Here is a 20695-nt window from a genome sequence, read left to right on the forward strand (position 1 = left end):
GTGAGCAATTTTGCCAATTATAAAAAGCCCAGAACTTGTTTTGTGATTCTGCAAAAACTCTTAAATGCATCTATAGACTCTAGGGCAGGGATAGCCAACCTTTCTCCTGGAGGGTGTCTATCCTGTAGAGTTCAGCTCTAACCCCAATCAAACCTACCTGAACCAAGGTCTTCAGGATTACCTGAAAATAACAAGCAGGTTTGGAACTGAAGTCTACAGGATGTTAGCTTTCCAAGAAGCAGTGTTGTCTACCCCTGGTCTAGGAATTGCACGACTAGTCAATTACTTGTCCCACTAGTTGATGTGTTGAGTCTTTGACTAGTCATGAAGTTGCCTAAGCCAATAATTCTTGCAAACCACACTGAAACTAATCAAGTATTGCCCAAATGCTGTCAGAAACTATAAGCATGTGTGGTTTTATGCACAGTTGCCTATTGCAAATCTGTCAGGGCTGTTTGACTCGTGACCGGACTTGGACACATTTTCATGGTCTTTGTCTTGAGTACTTGGGAGCATTTGGAATCGCTCTTGACTCAAACTTGACACCCCATTGGTCTAGGCCTTGAGTTGCACTAAACCTACTCAGGTCTCAGTCTGGACTTGAACATGAGCTGGTCTTGGCTACAACACTGAACACTATGGTGTGTTGAATTTGTGGTCTCAGCATTAAGTCTGGTCCACATTGCAGCTTATATTGCCCAAGAACCACTGGTTTAGACCGGAAGAGATTGCCTGAACCACTTGTCTGACCAGTTCACTTTTGGATACCTTAAATAAACGGTGTCCAATCCTGCTCCAGGAGAGCCAACATCCTGCAGAGTTTAGCTAAAACCTGCTCAAACACACCTGTCTGAAAGTTTCTAGCAGAGGTCCTAAAGACCTTTATTATCCATTTCAGGTTTGTTTTATTAGGGTTGGAGCTAAACTTTGCAGGACATTGTCCTTCAAGGAGCAGGATTGCACACCCCTGCCTTAAATTATACCATAATAACCGACCTACATGCAACACAGTGGTAGTTCAATTAAATAACAATGAATCAATCCTCATTAAATGTTGTACTGACCGAGCAAATAAGTTGAAAAGTAGTAAGTACTACTTTTTCACTTACATATTGTATACTTTAAACAAACTCTTTAAAATAATCACAGCAAACATGGGAAGATAATACATCCTTGGAAGCACTCACTGTAGCAGCCAGCATGCTTGGAAAACTGTTTGACTGTGGACTGATACAAACCTTTACACCCCTTTACTGCCAGAAGTTACTTACTTAGAAGGTGCCCTTTCAAATTACCGACCCGTGAGTATGTTGTCTAAGACTAAATAGGTAACTGATTATAATGAATTAGTGAAACACAGGCTTTCCATGGAATTTTAAAATCATTATATTCAGACATGGAAAATCTTGGAAAAAGTCATGGAAATGTGTTGCATAAAAGGAGTGGGAACCTTTGAAATATCTTTTACATTTTCACATTGTACTGTGGTTTAGGGAATGAATCTGTGAATCCCGTCATACCATATAACTTCATTTCTGATCTTTACTGAGTATTGTTAAGTTTTTGTTGTAGTTTGTTGGTTTATATCTCTTTTATTTTTGTTGCATTTGTTTTTGTTTTGATCTGGGGGAATGCATTTTGATTCCTTTGTTGCCTTTTTTCTGTTCCCCTGTTGGCCGATTTGAAACAGAACTAGGTAACATGCCCTTGGGTGAGTACCAGTAGCCACACTCTCTCTGTAATGAGTGCATGGGTCTACCTCTTCGGACTAACCACAGGCTAGCGGTCCCGTCCGCAGGTGCATGAGGCTTCTGTTCATCTGTCCACACCTCCTTTACCAGTTCTTACCATATTAAAACATCAATCCCCAGCTATCAACATGCTACTTATTAGCATTAGCATACATCACAGTCCGGCAGCAGGAAAACAAGTGACTCTTCCAGACCATGTACGACTAATTTTTTTCCCCCTCTTTTTTGAATGATTTACCATTTGTGTTCCCTCATCCCTCTTCTCCACAACTTTTTTGCACTAACTTTGATGATAGCCTCTTTTCGGTCACAGCTGATATCAGAAACCGATTTGGATCAGCGTTTCACATCAACTAAAGAAACTAGCATGGTAGCGCTGTGCTTATCCTCATTTGCTTTTTTTTTTTTTTTTTTTTTTTACTACCACACTCTCAAAAGCATCTTTTAAACATCCCAGATAACAGCGCCGGTGTGATTTTGCCTCAATTCAAGTTTTTTGCAAATCCTTCCAAGAAATTCTTCTGGTGTAAATTAGATGCCCATTGAATAATCTTTCAATATACACTCTCTTGTTTCTTTTTTTTTTTTTTGATTTAGAAAATGGAGATGATAGTAGTAGTGACGAATCAACCCCAAGTCCTGCAGTGGAAGGAAAGTAAGTTAACCTGCTAATGACATATGTTTGTTTTCATTACTGTACCTTCAATGAATGAGCAAATCTAAGTAAGTATCTCATCCCACAATTTAGCACCCTGGCCTCAGACCTCATGAAGTTATGTGGTGAGACTAAATCTAGGACTAAGGTATGGGTCAAATTACCTTCATTTTACCTTACCCAAAGCTTTACAACTATGAGATTTTAAGTGCAAACAAAGTGTGATTCACAAGCTAGGATCAATGCCACCTTAATAAAGACACCTAATCTCAGCTGGATTTAGGATGAAAGTTTTGCTAAATGACAACCGATTCCTTGCATATACTGTTTCCTCACTTTGAGCACGTCTGTTTGTTTTGCAATAATTGCAAAGGCACGAAGAAGGACCACTACTCAGATGGAGTTACTCTATGTAAACAACTGTGATTCTGGCCCGGACACACCAACAAGAGACTTCTCTGTCCCTCTACACCCAATGGCTGAGACATCCGAGGGAGCCGGAGACCTGGAGTCAGCTGGAAATACAGTTAGAGATCGTGACTACATGCTCCCTCCTGCTGGCTTGTCCTCTAGAATGGGTAGCATGTAAGTATATAGTAATCTCTAACCTAACTAACTAAAAGCTCAATGCTTACTAACTGCTCCACCTCACATCATGCATGAACTAACTACTCCTGTTTTATGCTTACTTTACAATGCCCTTTTTTCACCGAATGCTGTGTCTTGTTAGGACTGATCTCATCAGATCACTTCCAGCGTACAGCAGTTAACAGTTTAGACCGCATCATAGATGGTCTTCTCTAATATAGGGTGTTGCTTTTATTCACTTGACTTTTATGACTGTTCCACATGTTCTGACTGGCTAACAACACTAAACAACAAAACTTTGTTTGGTGTTCATGAACTTATGATAATCGAGCAATGTAAGCCATGTGGGCTACTTATCTAGTGGGATAAGCTGTATACTTCTGGCAACCATTTTTGCCCTCTGGCATCAGTCTGTTTACCACAAATTTATATCAAATAAACAGCTTTACAAGAAAGTGTGGTCAAAAATAACACAACTGTGATGATCTATTGAGACTATTTATTTCCCCATTTACACGTTGAAATAACATCACATTTAACTTAAAAAATTAAAGAGGTGAAGAATTTTTTAGGTTTGTCCTAACAGTGCCTTATATAGCAGTTATTTTTAAAATAACCTTTTACCAGTAGTGTTGGATATTTTCAAAATATCTGTCAGTAGTGGCAGATATTAAAAAAAAAAAAACTGTTTGTAGGTAATGCTGGATATTATCCAAATATCTGTTTACCAGTTGTTGTGGATATTTTCAAAATATATGTTTGTCAGCAGTTATGTATATTTTTAAAATATCTGTCAGTTGTTTTGGATATTTTCTAAATATATGTTTGTCAGTAGTTTTGGATGTTTCCTAAATATTTGTTTGTTAGTTTTTTGTTTTGTTTTTTGTCAGTAGTTTTGTTAGTAGTTATTTTCAAAATATCTGTTAGTAGTTGTGGATATTTTCAAAATAAATGTTTGTCAGTAGTTTTAGATATTTTTAAAATATTGTTTGTGGATATTTTCAAAATAAATATGTGTCAGTAGTTTTAGATATTTTTAAAATATTATTTGTCAGTAGTTGTGGATATTTTCAAAATAAGTGTTTGTAGTTGTGGATATTTTCAAAATATCTGTCAGTAGTTGTGGATATCTTCAAAATAAGTGTTTGTCAGTAGTTTTGGATATTTTCTAAATATCTGTCAGTAGTTGTGGATGTTTTCAAAATAATGTTTGTCAGTAGTTGTGGATATTTTTAAAATATTGTTTGTCAGTAGTTGTGGATGTTTTCAAAATAATGTTTGTCAGTAGTTGTGGATATTTTTAAAATATTGTTTGTCTGTAGTTGTGGATATTTTCGAAATAAGTGTATGTCAGTAGTTTTAGATATTTTTAAAATAAGTGTTTGTCAGTAGTTGTGGATATTTTCAAAATATCTGTTTGTCAGTAGTTGTGGATATTTTCAAAATAAGTGTTTGTCAGTAGTTTTAGATATTTTTAAAATATTGTTTGTCAGTAGTTGTGGATATTTTTAAAATAAGTGTTTGTCTGTAGTTGTGGATATTTTCAAAATAATGTTTGTCAGTAGTTGTGGATATTTTGAAAATATCTGTTTGTCAGTAGTTGTGGATATTTTCAAAATAAATGTTTGTCAGTAGTTTTAGATATTTTTAAAATATTGTTTGTCAGTAGTTGTGGATATTTTCAAAATATCTGTCAGTAGCCCTGGATATTCTCAAAATAAATGTTTGTCAGTAGTTGTGGATATTTTCAAAATAACCTTTTGCTAATAGCACCAGATATTCTCAAAATAAATGTTTGCCAGTAGTTGCAGATGTATTTCAAATGACTATTTGCCAGTAATACCAGAAAAAAATTAAATAACTGTTTGCCAGTATTGTCAGATATTTTGGTGAGTCACCCCAGAGTTGTTTGCCAGTAGGTTTGCCAAGAGTTTGTGGAAAGTAACAGTGAAGTGCTCCAAATGTTTTTGCAGTGGTAACTCTTAATCCACCTCTTGGGTTTCAGCATTTTTAGTTTTAAAAAATAGGCAATGTTAGGTTATTTGTGTTTTTTATTTTGCATGCTGCCCATCTTATTTTTGTGTCTTTTATGTTCAGTACTTGTGTTTTATTTTATGTTTCTGTCTTTCACATTGCAAATGGATCTTTAAAAGTAGCAGCTCTGGCAACAGACTTCCAGCAGGTGGGCAAAAGAGAGTCCCGGAACCATCCCCTCTGTCTCGCAGGAAGACTTATGACAAGGGACAAGCCCTGGCTGACAAGGCCAAAGCCAAAGAGATCACACAGTAAGAGCTAGCACCCCCCAGTGGCAGAAAGTTATTACTGCAAGTTTTGGAGGTTTTTGGTCTCTGCCTGTTTGTGCTGATTAAAGATCATAAATGGAATACTGCAAACAGGATATGTATATAAAAAGTTTGGGGCATACGATAAACAACAGGTTTTAAAGAAGCATGTTCTCTGACTTTTTCCCTAACTTGTCAGACGATAGCCACTTTACATTGACTGCAATAACCACACTACTGGCTTAATGAAGAATGAGAAGGATAAAAAAAAATCACATATTGTGTACAACTCAGAAGGGGGCCAAAATTCCAATTTAGATCAATGATTGTTTTCAGTAATCCAGAAAATGGTATTTACATGGCATTTTCTAATTCAGAGTATTGTCAATAGTCGTGTTATTAGCAGTCCACGTAAAAAAAAGTGGCCACAAAATGCCAAATTGGCTTTGCTTTGAAAATACAGAAGTCATAGATTTTGCCCTGCAGAATTTGTTGCATGGGAGTCAATAACCAGTAGTCTAACACGAGTAACTGTCCTTTCAAAATTAAATGTCTCTAAGGGGGTGACCAGGCCAATGTCTTTTTCACCACACAACGGCAAATAAAATCCCTCTATTGACATGGAGAGTAATATATTCAGTTATAATATTTATTTTCTCTAGAACTTGTATAACGCAGTGTAAACTGAGGTCAAGAGAAGTTTTGCCTTACAAATGCTGCCTACTCTGATTATTTGCATCTGAAGTGTTTTTCATTTTTAAATTTGCACTTAAATTAGACATTTCTCCTATGTTCATTGAAAAACAGATTTCTCTGTGTGTGAGTGTTTGTGAATATGAATGTGCATGTATTTAAATTGTTTTCAGTGGTTAGAGGAGAAACCTTGGACGGGGCCAAGCCTAATGTGTTCATGCATCTGACAAGATAGCATCAGTAAATCATAGTTCACAGAGTAGTTTGACAAATAGTCAGAGGGAAATGGTTTAAACTTTGGTTTAATATATAGGAACTTGTATTTTTACTGCTTTTAGATAGAAATATCATCCCAACAGAAAATAGGGTGATTATAAAATTGCCAAAATATATAATAACATGTACACGGTTAATGCATTTTTGTTACATATATCCTGTAACATACAGGAATGTGACAATAAGTGAGAGCGTTTAGTATGTTTCAACGTTGCTTTAAACAAGGGATTTTATAAGCCTCCCCGCTCCAACTTAATTTTCTTTTTTCTATTTGGTTTTGCATCATACATTTTTATTTCACTGCATGTGAATGAATTTCTGGACAGCGTTCAGAAATGGGCATGCATTCCCTATCATACTTTGTTTCTCAAACAAGTTTTGAAAAATCATCCAGTGCCATAAAATAATTTGTCTTCTTGATATTCTCTTTGATTGTTTATTTTAAGAACTTCATAACAAACTTTTTTTTTTTTTAAATTATTGTTAATTATTTATAAACATTGAGTTTAGTTGATGTTAGAGAACACTAGAGTTTATTGAAGGTTGTTCTGGTTGTTTCTTAAAACATCCTGAATGAGATGCTTTGCTGTTGGAGAAATGTTGGTGGGATGAACACCAACATTTAATTGATTATATTAAATGTATAGATAAATATGCAGTTAAAGAGGAAATCAGGAAAGTATTTTTATGGCACTGTTTGCTGCAATGTGTGGATTAAAAAGAATGTCTCGATACACAAGATTTAATGGAGGAGTCTACTGACTGTTGATTTTTTTTTGACATGCGTCAGAGGTGTGATCAACCCTGTTCCTGTGTTGAAGAGCAGTCGTGGCGGCTCTCTGCAGTGTGTTCATATAGCCGAGGGTCACAGTAAAGCTGTATTGTGTGTCGACTCTACAGATGACCTACTCTTCACCGGGTCAAAAGGTCAGAACACCGTTCAACATTCATTATATAGTTTATGCTAGTCTGATTTTGTTGTGCTCACCCAACCAATATTAGAAAAATAAGATGACTTTGGACTTTTAGTTTTAATAATAACAAACACTTACAATACTCTAACAAGCACTCCAAACTAGCACTCCAGCAATATTAACACTGTCAAGCACAGAAACAGGACGCAAATAGGGAAATACCAACAAGAACTGTTTCATCAGTGTTGAGTTTGAGCAAAAACTTCCTGGTCGTCCACACATTTATGTCATTGATACAAGCCGGTATGGAGTTGGTGGGGAAAGAAATGGTGCAATGTGAATAGATCTTGGGTGTCTGAATAGCAGTGAAGCAATGTTAAAGCCATGATGACGGGAATGTGACCCAATGGAAGCATGTAGATGATGAAGAGTAAAGGACCAAGAACAGAACCCTGGGGAACACCGGTTGACACAGGGGCAGTACTGGACTTAGCCTTGTGGATAGAGATGTAATACTGACGTTCAGACAGGTAGGAAGTGAGGGGATAGGCCAGTTCCAGAGCTACAAATGCTTTCAGTTCCTTACTTTTTAGTACTTATTGTTGGTCTAAGCAGTTTTTTATAATCTTGCCCTGTTTCCTCCTTCAGACCGAACATGTAAGGTGTGGAACCTGGTCACAGGACAGGAGATCATGTCTCTAGGTGGCCACCCCAACAACGTGGTATCTGTGCGTTACAGCTCTAGTCTGGTGTTCACAGTCTCCACCTCCTACATCAAAGTCTGGGACATTCGAGACTCCGCAAAGTGCATCCGGACACTCACGTGAGTTCTTGTCCAACCTAACGTGCATATTGGTCATACATTCAGAAACTACAAGCATTATTCAAATTACAGTAATCAGATTATCAATAATATTCATAAGTAATCAGAATACCACATACCATTGTTTTTGGACACTTAATTACATGTTCATTATAAGGGTATTCTTAAGGCATTATGATGAATGCATAATGCAATATAAAAAAAACCTTATAGTATGTTGTATCATCTCATGAGTTTTCATAAAACAGTTTTAATGTATTATAATTTTTACTTATTTGTGGTTATAGCTTTTAAGAGTATGATTACCTCCTCATAGTTATAACGTATTATAAGTCTCATATCTTGCCATGTTACACATGTCACTTTATTAAAGCATACAAAGACCACTTATAAGTAATAATAATAATAATAATAATATTTCTTAAAGAGTCATAAGATCAGGTATCAGATCAGATGTATGTGTAATATGACACATTTGTATTATCAGTTTGATTATTTTGATGGTACTGCATGTCAGCTAGCAGTTATTATTATTAGTAGTAGTATGCTAAATATATGCTAACACTGTACTTTGATGGTTCCCCAAAAGACAAACTGATTACCTGCTACCTAGCCTAACCTTAACCTAAGTCTACAGTGTTAGCTGACATGTAGTTGGAAAATTGCTTATTGTCAATAGACTAGGGGGACCATCAAAATAATGTAATATACTTAATATAATGTAAAAAATAAATGTAATATGATAAAGTCCATTATAAATTAAGTAGATTTTATATGCTGTCCATTGTGTGTTATAAATAATCATAATCTTAAAAGTTATAACCTCAAATACTCAAGTATTATAATCTATTATAATTGTTATGATTATTCATGAGATCATATAACATATTATAAGGTTTTTTTTTATAATGCATTATGCAGTCATTTTAATGCCTTATAAATACCATTATACACTGTGTGCAGAATTATTAGGCATGTTGATATTCTGGTCATATTTTTTTTTCCAAACACATTTTACCAATTCCAAACCACATCAGTCTTAGTAACTACTGTTAATTTTGTATTTAATCATTTATATGTGATGTATAATTGTCCGTGAAGGCTGGAAGTGAAAAACTCCTTATATTCAGGTGTGCAGGATTATTAGGCATGTTTTCGTTTACAGCTAAAATGAGCCAAAAAAGATATTTAACCCAGACTGAAAAGTCCAAATTATTAAATGCCCATGAGAAGAATGCAATACTAATGCATTACAAGAATTTGCAAAGTTAAGGCTTGACCATTGGACAGTGAAATGCTTGTTGAGTCTGCATGGTCAGAAAAAACAGGTGGAGAAGAAAAGATGCATGTTAACTGCAAAAGAATTAGGAATTAAGGTGAAGAATTAGGTGTGACACCATCAGGAACCGTTTAGTCTCCAGCGCCACCATTTTCCAGAACTGCAACCTACCTGGAGTCTTCAGAAGTGCAATGTGTCAGGTTCTCAGAGACTTTGCTTGGTAAAAAATCCTAAAAAATGCCCCTTACTTAATAAGAATAACAAGCTGACGTGTTGTGAAATACATGAAGACAGTTTTTTTATATGCTTTAGAGACAGATAAGTTGAGAGTGACTCTTGAAGGACAAGCATCACATCCTCTTGTGCCTCTGATTCAAGAATTTATCTTCCAAAATCTGGCAGTAAGTTTTGGGAGTTCATGTTTAGTCTCTTATCCTAAAAAGTCTGACTTGCAGAGATGGACTAAAATGAACTCCCAAAACTTACTGCCAGATTTTAGAAGATAAATTCTTGAATCAGAGGTACAAGAGGATGTGATGCTTGTCCTTCAAGAGTCACTCTCAACTTATCTGTCTCTAAAGCATATAAAAAACTGTCTTCATGTATTTCACAAGACGTCAGCTTGTTATTCTTATTAAGTCAGGGGCATTTTTTAGGATTTTTTACCAAGCAAAGTCTCTGAGAACCTGACACATTGTACTTCTGAAGACTCCAGGTAGGTTGCAGTTCTGGAAAATGGTGGCGCTGGAGAACTGGAAACGGTTCCTGATGGTGTCACACCTAATTCTTCACCTTAATTCCTAATTCTTTTGCAGTTAACATGCATCTTTTCTTCTCCACCTGTTTTTTCTGACCATGCAGACTCAACAAGCATTTCACTGTCCAATGGTCAAGCCTTAACTTTGCAAATTCTTGTAATGCATTAGTATTGCATTCTTCTCATGGGCATTTAATAATTTGGACTTTTCAGTCTGGGTTAAATCTCTTTTTTGGCTCATTTTAGCTGTAAACGAAAACATGCCTAATAATCCTGCACACCTGAATATAAGGAGTTTTTCACTTCCAGCCTTCACGGACAATTATATATCACATATAAATGATTAAACACAAAATTAACAGTAGTTATTAAGACTGATGTGGTTTGGAATTGGTAAAATGTGTTTGGAAAAAAAATATGACCAGAATATCAACATGCCTAATAATTCTGCACACAGTGTAATGTATTATAAATAGGGGCTTCATAGAAAGTGTTACCTTAAGGGTACTTGTTTTTCACAAAGACAGTGATTTTACTGTTGTCTTTACTATTCTGTTAATCAAATCTGAAACTAGATTTTCTGGCATTTTGAAGCTGGAATTTAAAGACATACTATTTTGACTTCAACAGCTCCCCTGATTGGTTCAGATGATCTAGAGATTTAATGTTAATGAACACTTATTAAAAGCTTTTTGATATCGGTCTGGACACTCCTGTTTTGAAGTAATTGTACATTTAATAACTAAATGATCAAAATGGCCATTAATGTACTGATATTTATATTTTTTCACTCTCTGATTGTGTGTTTGTCACTTTAGATCGTCAGGTCTGGTAAACACGGGTGACACATGTGCCGCCAGTACGAACCGCACCGTGACCATCCCAGCCGGTGAGAACCAGGTCAACCAGATCTTTCTTAACCCGTCTGGAACCGTTCTCTACACTGCTGCAGGCAACTCTGTTCGTGTGTGGGACCTGAGACGGTATGAGTTCAGCCCAGCATCCTTTACTTCACCTACTCAGGAGAGCTATAAATAATTTGCTGCATCATATATCTGATTCTTTCACTTGTTTTATTCACATCTCTTTTTTTTTTTTTTTTTTTTTTGTCAGATTTGTGTGTACGGGGAAGCTAACGGGTCATCTGGGTCCGGTCATGTGCTTGACTGTTGATCAGACTGGAAATGGACAGGATCTAGTTATCACAGGCTCTAAGGATCACTATATCAAGGTTTTTATATCTGCACTGGTCATTTCAAAGACATTAGCTGGCACTTTCCACAAGTAGGGTATAAAATAGAGACTAAAATTAAACCTTCAGAAAATTTTAACTGTTATTTTTAGGAAGTGAAGCTATTAGCACTTTTATTTTTGGTTTATTTTCTGAGGTTATAAATATTTTCAACCCTGTTACCAATTAAACTTCCTTGCATGTCTAAACAGTTTAGTTTAAACTAAATGCTACACAACAAAAAGCATGGGTAGTTCATATGAGTCAAGTTTTGTGTGACATATGGGTAAGTGTACCTGTCCACTTCCTGTTATGTGATGACTGAAGATGGCTGAATACCATGTGACTGGATGTGTCATTTGTTTCTTTAGATGTTTGATGTGACAGAGGGTGCTGTGGGTAGCATTAGCCCTACTCATAACTTCGAGCCACCCCACTATGATGGCATCGAGTCCCTGGTGGTTCAGGGAGACTGTCTGTTTAGCGGCTCTAGAGACAACGGGATTAAGAAATGGGACCTGACCCGCAAGGACCTACTACAGGTACAACATGATTAAATAGTACATATTTAGGTGCCAAGCACCAAAGGTGCAAAGGCACCCCTTGTATCCATTAGATGACAACAACTTCTTCTTCTTCTTCTTCTTCTTCTTCTTCTTCTTCTTCCGTTTTTTTCTGCTCTTGAGTCTATGGCAGCCTACAGAATCGCATGTGGGAAAAAAGTTCTAAAATTTGGCACACAGATAGAGAACATTAATAATAGCAAGTTATGAGTCTCTAACTCAGAATCTCCAGCACCACCACTTGTCCAAAGTTTCACTCATGTTTATGCTAATAACTTTTGAACAGTAAGGTCTAGAATCTGAATCCTTGGCTCATGGCAAAATGTAAAAATTGTAAGGTTTTATTTTTTCGTTATTTTTAATAGTTAGTAAAACCTACTTTTTCGAATTCGTCCTAGACGGTTTGTCTGATTTTCACTAAAATTGTCTCAGATCATTTTCAGACCATGATGGAAAGAAGGTTGATTAGTTAAACCATTCTTGAATAAAGTGTGAACAAATTTGATGAAAAGCCCGCAAAAATGGATGTGAGGCTGTATCTCCGCAACGAATTGGCGTAATGACACCAAACTTGGTGTGTGATATAACAGCCATAACCTGAGGCTACCTGCACAGTTTCGACGCAGTGCCACCTAGTGGTCAGGAGTTATGGTGGAGGAGCATGCAGAGTCGAACCATACCCAATTTTCACATGTCAGCCATTTTGGATGTCGCCCATTCTCAATTTTGGCGTAAAATGCTATATTTTACAAACGCATCGGGGTATTGTTACGAAACTCAAGATTTATGTTCGGCACCATGCTCTGACAGTACTCAAAAAATTTGGGGGCTGGGCCACCTTGTGGCCAAAAGTTATAAAGAAATAAAAAAATGCAAATATCATTTGATTAAATTGGCCTATTTTAATGAAAGTGATCTCAATATATTCCTTGCGTCATGCTGAGAACATAGATACCAATTTTCCCATAGTCAGCTGAACTTCCTATCTGCCATTTTTTGTTCATGTTGAAAACCTACTTTTTCGAACTCCTCCTAGACCGTTGGTCCAATTTTCACCAAATGTGGCTCAGATCATCTTCAGACAAAGCTAAGAAAAAGTTGTGGATTTCATGTGGATATGTGAAACGGTTATCGTTTAACAGATCAACAAATTTGCTGGAATCATGCCAAAGGTCTGTTTGCCATCCTTGGTCTGATTTTTACCAAAAGATCATCTTCAGACTGTGCTGACACAAATGTATGGATTTTGTGTCAATAGATGAAACTGTTTTTGTATAGAAATGCAACAAATTTGAGCCATGATGCCAAAATGACTCTTGAGGCTTTATCTCTCTGCAAAATTTTGACATATTGACAACAAACTTTGTGTGTGTCATTGGCTGCTTCTCATTTCTTATTTGTGCATCCTTGTTTCCTTTCCTCGCTACCTTTCCTTGTGTCTTAGCTTAGGAAATGAGGACGGAGGAATCAAAGGATGAACATTGTAATATTCTTGACCACTCAAGCGTTACTTAAAAGCATAATCAGCTGCGGTAAAGGGATCTGCCCTTATGTTGTTAAAGTTTATTTAAAGCATTCATAATAAATATATTAATAAAGTAAGACATGTATGGTTTATTTAAATTGCAAAGGTAAAATATAAATGTAAATTATTACGACAGATATGAAAGGGGAGGAGAATTCATATGTGCATCAGTTTTTTCGCAGATAAAGACTTACGCATAGGATACACTTCTGTATCCTCGCTCAAGACTCCTCAGGAAGCCTCCTCACTTCTCCATCCTTGCCTCCTCACGGCGCAATTAGAGAATTAGTCCTCAAAGATGGCTGAGCTTGACTGGTTTCCGGGTCAAAGGATGGAGGACGGAGGAGCGAGGAAACGAGGAGGGACATTGAGAAGCACCCCTAGTCACCTCACATTGAACATACCACATCAATTTGATAACATCCATCTATTGGTCAAAAGTGATAACCCATTAAATCTAATTACTGGTGGTTACTTTTATGATTTTTCACCCATTTTGACTTAAATCATCTTAAAATGGCTTTCAATTATTACTCATTGCTTGTGTTGCTCTGATGCTTGCTGCCTTGCTTGCTGAGTGCTTGGCCCCCTAATTGCTGCTTTCAGCTATATTTATATATTCTGGTAATTCCTCTGAAATCCTCCACCTCCCCACCACCACCTGTCTACATCTGCTACAGAATTTAGGTACTATTATGCTATTGGTGTCTATTAGTTGTCTATTAATTTATCTTGCATATGCTCACAGCAGCCTGTCTGTATATATATTGGCAGTAGGGTTGTCAAAAGGTACCGGGTTCAGTACTTTCGGTATTGAAATTTTAAAAACGTCCATTTCCCGCTCACATTTGAGCTCTGTTGAGCCGATTTTTAAACATCGCTGATTGGCCATAGTGTCCACGCGCTCAACAGACGTGACTGTGATTGGCTACAATGATAAGCGCTTCAGGCTCCTCACGAGTGCTCACACATAAGCACGTTTTTAAAATTTCAGTACCGAAAGTACCGAACCTGGTACCTTTTGACAACTCTAGTAGCAAGTCCAGCAGCAGTGTGTAGCAAATTTAGTCTGCCGTGACCAAATAGTATTAACATGGGAAAACTATTTAGAGAGTCGTGATTTAAATATGACTATATATACACAAATTAAATCACATTCATTCTAAAGTGTGGCTGAAGTGTCCAAATACTTCTTGGAGCCACTCTAGCAACATTATAATGCAAGTGTAGTAGCTTCCACAAGGACAATTAGCCAATCAGTTGATTACTCAGTGCTGAAGATGAGATCAGGAAGAGGCTAATTACCTCATCAGGAAGTGAATCAACCAGGGCTCAAACTGTGTTTGTGTTTGTCCAGGATTTGATGAGTTGACGTGTTGGTTGTTCTACAGCAGGTACCCAACGCTCATCGTGACTGGGTTTGTGCTCTGGGAGTCGTGCCGGCGTCTCCCATCCTGCTGAGCGGCTGTAGAGGAGGAGTTCTCAAACTCTGGCACACGGACACCCTGAGTCCGCTGGGAGAACTCCGAGGCCATGAGAGCCCCATCAACAGCATCTCTACCAACAGCAGTCATCTGTTTACCGCATCAGAGTGAGTGTTACGCACACACACGAAACGGCGACTGGGAATCAAGAACTGGTTCTAATTCAGAACTAAATGAACTAGGTCAATTGCTCTGAAATCAAAGAACCCTTATTTCAACAGCTATTTTTGCAAAGTAGAGCCAGGGTTCGTACAAGGTGCTTAAATTTGACTTTTTGAAATTTAAGGCCTGAAAAACCCTTGAAAATAGCAGTATTCCTGAAGGGGCACTTGAAAAGTGCTTGAATTATTGAAAGACGATGTATCTATGAAATAAGTGTTTAATTTTTTCAATAAGCACATACCTTTTCACACCAAATTTGTGCAATTCAGAAAACATCATACTTTTTCACTTATTTCGATTAATGTCATAAAACTAGCAAGCTAAGCCAGTAGTAGTAGTGATAATTTGCTGAGCAAACAGTAAAACGCAAAAAAAAGAGGAAGAGATTAACCAAATCAATTGTCATTTACACTGGAGCTGTGTTATTGATTCAGACTCGTGACTTCAATCATTCATTTCAAGCGATTCACTAGCAAAAGCCCATCAAATTAAAAGAGCCATTCATTTTGTATTTTCAACATCATGTAATTATTTCAAAAAGTATGTAGTGATGAGTGAAATGTGAAACTCATCAGTTATCAGAATCAGTTAAACCAAAGCGTCGCAAAAAGATTCACCTTTTTGAGGTGCTCCAATCAGCAGGGGCGGATGTAGAACATTTTTTTTAGGGTGGCAAAGGGGTGGCATGGGGACTGTGAGGGATGGCAACACCAAAGCAAGCCCCCATGCATAGCTATATCTCTAGGCAGTCATTTCTCAGTTTTGCGAAAATGCAGTACACATTAAAAAATGGTTAAAAAATCAAAATTTGACAGTCACACATTTGAAGCTGTACAACATACTTTACATACATTACTGTACAATAAATATACTGTATGTGATAGTATAAAACCCGTGTTGATTCGTTCAGCTCTCTCCTCTCTCTGCTGTTAGGATGCAGAGTTTCTGATTGGTGTGTCATCAGTTTTGCTTCCTAATGTTTAACATACTCCTTGTTAAACTTTTTGAGAAATATGTCTTTGTTTTGAGAACTGAATGAATGGTTTGGGAAAATGGTCCTAAACTAAAAAACAGTTATATTATGTTATATATATGTTTATATTATTTTGATTTGACAAAAAGGCCTATATCCATGAGGAAAGTGGAGCGAGCAGTCGAAGAATCGGATCACCAAACAATTGCGCAGTGAATCTCAGACATATCTGGACAGGATTAGATTTCTCAAGGGACTTCTGAGTTAGCCGAGAAGCAGTAATTATTCAATTTACGAACAAATGTAAAAACAGTTTGTTAGTGAACTGGGCCGCGTTTTGTGTTTTTGACTCAAAAAGAACCAGTTCGTAAGAGTCATTTGTTAATGAAGCCAACTAAACTCTGCAACCATCGTGAACGGTTTATTGAAAGACGCGTTTTTTTGCCATTATTTTGCCTGTCATCGCCGCAGCTAAAAGGTAGCATATAAAACACTGCTTACATTTATATTTTATTCTGTGGTAATTCTACCCCGGTAGATCCACCCCTCCCAATCAGATTGCATATTGCATAACATTTGTTTCAGATCAGGACTTCAGACCGCATATTGCAAATTATTTGACTTTTATCGGGACTTCAAATCGGTTAACGTGAATAATTTTTATTAGAGCCCGACCGATAAAGGATTTTGAAGGCCGATACCGATACAAATATTTATTGGTTTTAAAATCCAATATTCCGATATATCGGCCGATATTTTATTTATTTATTTTTTTTTAATTTAGGAAACGCGCAACAAAACATTAACAGATTTCCCTAACATTAGTTATTTGTAGTTATTTATGAGTTTTAACTAACATAATATGATTTTTAAAAAGAAACTTGTTTCTTTTATTGTCACAATTACAATGTCAGCTTGCTTATCCCTTTACCTGCGCTTTTTAAATTCTTTCCACCAAGCTACATCAAACCATTTTCAATCATCAGTTGCTGCCTGCCTTCTAAAACCTACTATTTAGCGATCTAAATCCATTATGTGACTCGTTAATGCTGCGGCTGAACGACAGTCTGCAACGCACACTTGGCGTCATTGGATTTCACACACATGTAAAAGAAAAGCTAACTTTTATGCACAAGCTACGTTTGATACTTTTTCTCTATGTCTAAATGTTCACTCCTCGCAAGTCTAACTTACATTTTACAATGCAGGGACTGTAACTAGAGATATGCTAGTTATAAATACAGTAATCATTACTTTATTTAGGCAGAATAAGTTCGTTGTGGTTTCCAAGCTCATTAATGTTAACGTTAGCGGTCTTCCACTGATAGTGGCATTAGCTAGCTTTGTGGTTAGCTAGTCTATGATGTGCCATAATTTAGCAATGGATAACGTCATACTGCAAATTGTAAAACATACATTTTCAATATAACAGGCCAAGGAGAGATGATACGTCTCATTGCTATAACTGTCACGCTATTAAAGAAATATTTCAGTCTCATTGTCAAAAGTTAAAAGGACAGTCAGTCAACTACACTGTAACAACGTAACGTAATTACTAGCTAATTCCGCTTCACTCTCGGCTTATTTAACAGCAGCAAAACTGGACATGATAGTCACGAATTTTGTCATGCTTATTTGAGTTAAGAGAACTGATGGGGATGTTCTTTTAATTGTTATTCAAGCAATGTATGTCTTGTGACCAACTCACCATGAACACACTTCACCGATGATCTCACTCGCGGATAACTGGTTCTCTCTGCCCGACTCTGGCTGGATCAGCAGGTTGCAGGATGTGTGGCGCGTTATACACGAGTGTTGCCAACAGGGACGGTGTAGAGTGCCCTCTGGTGGACAAACTATACAACGCCAACACTCATGACATGGTTGAAGGGTGTTTCGTCCGTTTTTATTTTATTTTTGAAATATTCATTTATCGGCCATTATAAATGCCGATACCGATAGTTTGGAAAATGCCTAATATCGGCCGATAATATTGGCCTGCCGATAAATCGGTCGGGCTCTAATTTTTATTTTTAGAATGGAACTTTGTGTATTGCAAATCATTTGATTTAAATTAGGACTTCAAATTGCATATCGCAAATCATTTGATTTGAATCAAAACAGGTTCCTGAATCATTTAACAAATTGAGTGATTCAAATCAAATGATACATGATGTGAAGTCTGGTCTGAAGTCCCAATCTGAATCAAATTATTTGCCATTCAGGCTCCGAAGTTCTGATTTAAGTAAAATGATTTGTGATCCCTGGTTTGCAAATCATTATTCAGATCAGGACTTTGGAGCTTGGATTGTGAATCATTCGATTTAGATTTTAACTTTGGAGCAGGTTCGCAAACCTTTTGCTTTAGATTGGAACTTCGGAGCCCGTGCGTGAATCATTTGATTCAGATCGGGACTTCAGAACACATACGGTGAATCGTTTGTTTCAGATCATGATTTTTGAGCTTTTTTGCAATTTTATTTATTTATTTATTATTATTTTTATTTTTTTTTAGATTTTTTTTTTCTTAAACAGTAGAAAACATCAAACAATCAAAGCAGTACAATTATAAAAACAAAACCAAGAAAGAAGAAAGAAAGCACACACAAATACAAATCCCTTAAGAAAATAAACAGTGGTTTTACTATAGTGAAAGTATAGTATACTTTGTATTACTTTAGTATTAATACTGTGCACGTGCTTCACATTATTTTTGCCATTTTGTTTTATTAGTATAATTTTACTTATTTTTTTTTTTTTTTTTTTTTTTTTAGAATTTGAAAGAGAAGACATTGTTTGATAAGTGCTCTGCAGTCTGTAAAAATCAAAAAAGCAGTACTTGAAAAGTCCTTAAAAGTTCTGGAATTTCAACCCTGTAGAATACATGAAAAGTCTGGTAAAAATAACCTAGCTTTCCAAATATTTTTCCATATATTATCACAAAGATATTTTCATTTACATATACCAACATAACAATTTAATTCATGGTCAGTTGCTATGAACATTTTTGAGTGATGTACAATTCACAGTGTTGCTTATTATTTTTATTTATTATTTTATTATTACAAATTATGTTTAGTTTTTAATATGTATGTGTTTTAATTAATTCATTATTTGGACGGGGTTTCCTCCTCGGAAGTAATAAATTGCTGGGATTCAAGATTGTTGCCACTGCAAAGAAAAAAGAAACTGAACAATGATTATATTGCTTACAATTCCATCATTACACTTGTTGATATTCACTCATCTTATTTCACGCTGCAGTGACCGCACAGTGAAGATCTGGCGTGCGAGACCAAGTCTGGACGGCGCCGCAGATGTGGCCGACGCGATTGACGAGGGCGTCAGTAACTGATGACTCTTTCAAAGCCAACCCAACTGCAGTGTTACTACGGTAACGCAGCTGCCAAAGACATTTGCACTTTGACCCCACTAATAAAACATGGATATCCAGTTGACTCTTTGGCATCCAACACACAGAATCTACTCGAATCGGAATCTTTTCACTATGGTTCTTTTGGACGTTTCCCAGACTACACTGCGTCTTTAGTGATGCCCCACAATTAGGCGAAGTCGACGTCACATGCTAAACAAAGCTCTTGTCCTTACAATAACCATGTCAGCTCGGTTAATTCTAACAATCAAGAAGATGGCACTGAAAACAGTCATGTTTGACGTAGAGTCCTGTTTGAGGAAGAGGAACCAGATCTCCTGTAGCTGGCTTCAGTATTCTGGTTTATGGAAATGGACAGAATCTAAGGACTAACTGGGTGAATCTCACTGTAACAAATCCAGGTCATAGTTCACCTCAAAATATTTTTAAAAAGTCATCTATCTGTCTATCTATCTATCTATCTATCTATCTATCTATCTATCTATCTATCTATCTATCTATCTATCATCTGTCTGTCTATCTATATATTTTGAGGCTTTCTGTTATCTATTATCTATCTATCTGTCTATCTATCTATCTATTTTGAGGCTTTCTATCTATCTATCTATCTATCTATCTATCTATCTATCTATCTATCTGTCTGTCTGTCTGTCTGTCTGTCTGTCTATCTGTCTATTTATCTATCTATCTATCTATCTATCTGTCTACAGTGACCAAAATTATAAATGCAACACTTCTGTTTTTGCCCGTATTTTTCATAAACTGAACTCAAAGATCTAAGACTTTTTCTTTGTACACAAAAGGCCTATTTCTCTCAAATATTGTTCACAAATCTGTCTAAATCTGTGTTAGTGAGCACTTCTCATTTGCCGAAATATTCCATCCACCTCACAGGTGTGGCATATCAAGATGCTGATTAGACAGCATGATTATTGCACAGGTGTGCCTTAGGCTGGCCACAATGAAAGGCCACTCTAAAATGTGCAGTTTTACTGTACTGGAGGGGTCCGAAAACCAGTCAGTATCTGGTGTGACCACCATTTGCTTCACGCAGTGCAACACATCTCCTTCGCATAGAGTTGATCAGGTTGTTGATTGTGGCCTGTGGAATGTTGGTCCACTCCTCTTCAGTGGCTGTGTGAAGTTGCTGGATATTGGCAGGAACTGGAACACACTGTCGTATACGCCGATCCAGAGCATCCCAAACATGCTCAATGGGTGACATGTCCGGTGAGTGTGTATGACCTGTGCTGGCCATGCAAGAACTGGGATGTTTTCAGCTTTCAGGAATTTTGTACAGATCCTTGAGGCCGTGCATTATCATGCTGCAACATGAGGTGATGGT

At 36.8% G+C, this 20695-nt stretch overlaps 1 protein-coding gene across 7 annotated transcripts in view; it reads left to right on the top strand.

Moving 5' to 3' along the window:
* The window catches only part of kif21a (kinesin family member 21A), a 61961-nt gene extending 42127 nt beyond the window's left edge, over positions 1-19834 (top strand). For 2 of the 7 annotated variants that reach the window (XM_051099465.1, XM_051099470.1), the window contains 12 exons: positions 1691-1711; positions 2349-2406; positions 2500-2554; positions 2780-2991; positions 5148-5279; positions 7036-7172; positions 7808-7982; positions 10837-11001; positions 11132-11249; positions 11621-11791; positions 14729-14928; positions 19221-19834. In XM_051099465.1, the coding sequence (XP_050955422.1) occupies positions 1691-1711; positions 2349-2406; positions 2500-2554; positions 2780-2991; positions 5148-5279; positions 7036-7172; positions 7808-7982; positions 10837-11001; positions 11132-11249; positions 11621-11791; positions 14729-14928; positions 19221-19311 (1535 nt within the window). In that variant the 3' untranslated portion in view covers positions 19312-19834. The remainder of the gene's footprint in view (positions 1-1690; positions 1712-2348; positions 2407-2499; positions 2555-2779; positions 2992-5147; positions 5280-7035; positions 7173-7807; positions 7983-10836; positions 11002-11131; positions 11250-11620; positions 11792-14728; positions 14929-19220) is intronic. The other 5 variants (XM_051099467.1, XM_051099466.1, XM_051099471.1 and 2 more) reach the window with 5 other exon arrangements.
* Positions 19835-20695: the final 861 nt, after the last annotated feature.

Source organism: Labeo rohita, chromosome 25 (genome assembly GCF_022985175.1).
Source record: "Labeo rohita strain BAU-BD-2019 chromosome 25, IGBB_LRoh.1.0, whole genome shotgun sequence".
In the NCBI taxonomy this organism is placed as follows: domain Eukaryota; kingdom Metazoa; phylum Chordata; class Actinopteri; order Cypriniformes; family Cyprinidae; genus Labeo; species Labeo rohita.